We start from the raw sequence: 2,742 nt of genomic DNA, 5'->3' as shown, positions 1-2,742 counted from the left end.
AGGAGGAGAGCCCTGAGCAGCTCCTCTGTGCGCCACGGACCGAAACCCCGTCTTGTGCTGCGGCACGGGAGCGGCAGAGCGCAAAGCTGAAGAGCGTGGCTCCTCCAGTGAACGGTCTGTCGTGTTCTCGGGTGCAGGGAGCTGTGATCAGCCCTACAGGAGACGGGGCTGTGCCAGGACTCGGAGGTGCTGCTGCCCCTGCCTTGCAGCTGGGTTATCGTTCTGACGTAAAGGAAAATTCCTCCAGTTGTCCTGCTCATCTGCCAGCATCGTCCTCGGGCGGCAGCGAACGCCACGAGCCAGGACTGGTCTCTAGATTTAGATTTAATGGCTCTGAAACGTTTGTGCAAAAATGTGTGACTGGTAGAGATAGCTCCAAAGCAGGGACTGCTGGAGCGCAGGAAGCCAGCCCTGCGCTGGGGGACTTGGCACATCTGCAGGCAGAGGAAGGCAGTGATGGCAACCTGAGTAATGGAGAGCAAAATACAGAGCCTGTGGTGAGACCCTCTTTACACGGTGACTTTGTTTCTCAGAACAGGATAGACACCTCTGAAAAACCTGAGCAGCCGAGGGAGAGGAGCCCCTCAACAGAACCAGGAAACACACATCAGCCACTGAGGGAGACCCAAGAGTTCAAGACACGTGGAGATGAGGATGTGCAGAGTACACACAGTGAGACGACGGACACTGCTTCAGATTTTGAAGGTGACGTAGCTGATGAGAGCGTGGAGATGGATGGGTGTTTCAGAGGTGCCCGCTGTAGGGAGGTGGCTGGGAAAGACTCCTCCTGCCCCAGCAGCACCGAGATGTGTGGTGGGGTTAGATCAGAATCGGAGGCGGACAACTTGGCCTGTGTTGTGGGCCTCCCTGCAGTCACAGTGATGGGCACTGCACCTCCATCCCAGAGCCAGGGACCACACGCACCACTGCCCCAGAAAGCAGGTTCTGCTCGGCCCGTGTCCTCTGTTGAAACCAACAACCCTTTGGTGATGCAGTTGCTTAAGGGGAACCTTCCTTTGGAGGATGTTCTCCCGGCATCTCATGCCAACATGAAGCTGGAAGCTGCGCAGCCACCGCTGGACAAGCCCTCGGAAAGCCTCTCCCTGCAGGTGGAGACAGGTGGCAGTTGCTATTTTGGAACAGAATCTTCTCCAGATGTAGGAACAAAGACGAGTGCCCTGAGCAGGAGCGATGACTTCCAGTCAATGAGATCTTCCACAGATCCCCAGGAGAACAAGTGTGGATCAGGGGCAGCCTTGCCTGGAGCAGAGGATGTGGAGGACCACTCTATTCCGGAGAAACATTCCAAAGTTGCCTCGACTCTACGGGGCCAAGACCAGCTGGCAACTGTGGGAAGTGCCTCTCAGAAGCCTGAAGATCTGGGCCCTCAGGAAAGAACCTTTTCTTCCTGTAGCTTTGAGGAGCAAAAGGAGTTGCCCAAGGTCCATCGGGTGCCACAGCACAACCCATTAGCAAGTGTCACCACAAATACACGTCCAGAGGAGTTGAACACCTCCAATGAGCCTCGGTTTTTGTCTCCAACTGTAACTTCTCTTGGTCCAAATCAGACAGGAGGTGCCTCGGTCAACAAAAACTATCCTGGAGTTCAAGGCAAGAAACTCTTTGGTTCTGGTTTCCCCTGCAACACCAGCGTTAGACTGCACCACCCCAGGGCTTTGGATCAAGCTTTGGCCATAGGAACCTTGTCCCCCAGCAAACAGACTCCTCTGGACAAGAGCTGTGCCCCAGGAGAGGGAGTGCCGGCTGCGAGGGAGGAGTGGGCCTCAAAGCAGCACCCCAGCACCCTGGGAGGAAGGAGAAATGAGAACGTGGTGAGCGGCAGCCCGGGCAAGGGGAACGCGGAGAACCAGAGGGAGCTGACTGAGCACTTGCAGAGGGTCCCGCTGGGAATGGACTTGCCGTTCTTTAAGTTTTCAAGGGAAGCAGGAAAAGGCCACAGTCACCCTTTGGAGCCTTCTTCCATCCCCTCACAGCTCAATATCAAACAAGCATTTTATGGGAAGCTTTCTAAGCTGCAGCTTAATTCCACCAGCTTTAATTACTCATCCGGCGCTCCCGCTTTCCCGCGGAGCCTCGCTGGCAGCGTGGTGCAGCTGAGCCACAGAGCGAACTTTGCTGCGGGCCGCAGCTCGGCCCTTTCCGTGCAGATGTTTGCTGACAGCAGCAGCGTTGACGAGATCTCCTTCAAGTGCTCCTGCAGCCTTAAAGCCATGATCATGTGCAAGGGCTGCGGGGCCTTCTGTCACGACGACTGTATAGGACCCTCTAAGCTGTGTGTATTGTGCCTTGTGGTGAGATAATAAATTATGGCCATGGGACAGAGCGTATATTCAGTGTGTGTATTTTGATAACGACTGATGCTAAAGCCTGTACACAAAGTACTATTCTGTTTATAGTAGAAATGCTACTACACTTTGTTGCGGTGAGGAACGTTGACTTGCCTTCCCACGAAGATCTCCAGTGCAAAACCCTTTGGCTCACGGTTACACTCCGGTCTCGGGCTGCGTCCCATTGGATCCATCCTCCTGCTTCCTGCTGTATGGAGATACCGACTGTGCCCTGGTGCCTGTGCTGAGGCGAACACCCGACCGAGAGGCAGTTTGTGGCAACCTGTGGACCCTGCGTTGAGGAACTCGTCGCACCCAAAGGAACTGGAACAGGCTGCTCTGGGGCTGTGCTAGGTGAGGCCCTGCAGCTTCCCGCTGTCCCCTTCTGCCGTCT

At 55.4% G+C, this 2,742-nt stretch overlaps 1 protein-coding gene across 1 annotated transcript; it reads left to right on the top strand.

Annotated features, from left to right (window-relative positions):
• Positions 1-8: 8 nt before the first annotated feature.
• Positions 9-2,321, top strand: LOC104402895 (putative Polycomb group protein ASXL1; the record flags this gene model as incomplete). Its single annotated transcript, XM_010010885.1, has 1 exon — positions 9-2,321. A coding segment is annotated over one exon (2,313 nt), but the record flags the coding sequence as incomplete, so codon positions are not given.
• Positions 2,322-2,742: the final 421 nt, after the last annotated feature.

This window comes from Nestor notabilis, unplaced genomic scaffold (genome assembly GCF_000696875.1).
Source record: "Nestor notabilis isolate BGI_N333 unplaced genomic scaffold, ASM69687v1 scaffold20243, whole genome shotgun sequence".
Classification (NCBI taxonomy): domain Eukaryota; kingdom Metazoa; phylum Chordata; class Aves; order Psittaciformes; family Psittacidae; genus Nestor; species Nestor notabilis.
The sequence above is the reverse complement of the archived record's forward strand: the minus strand, read 5'-3'. Positions and strand labels throughout refer to the sequence as shown.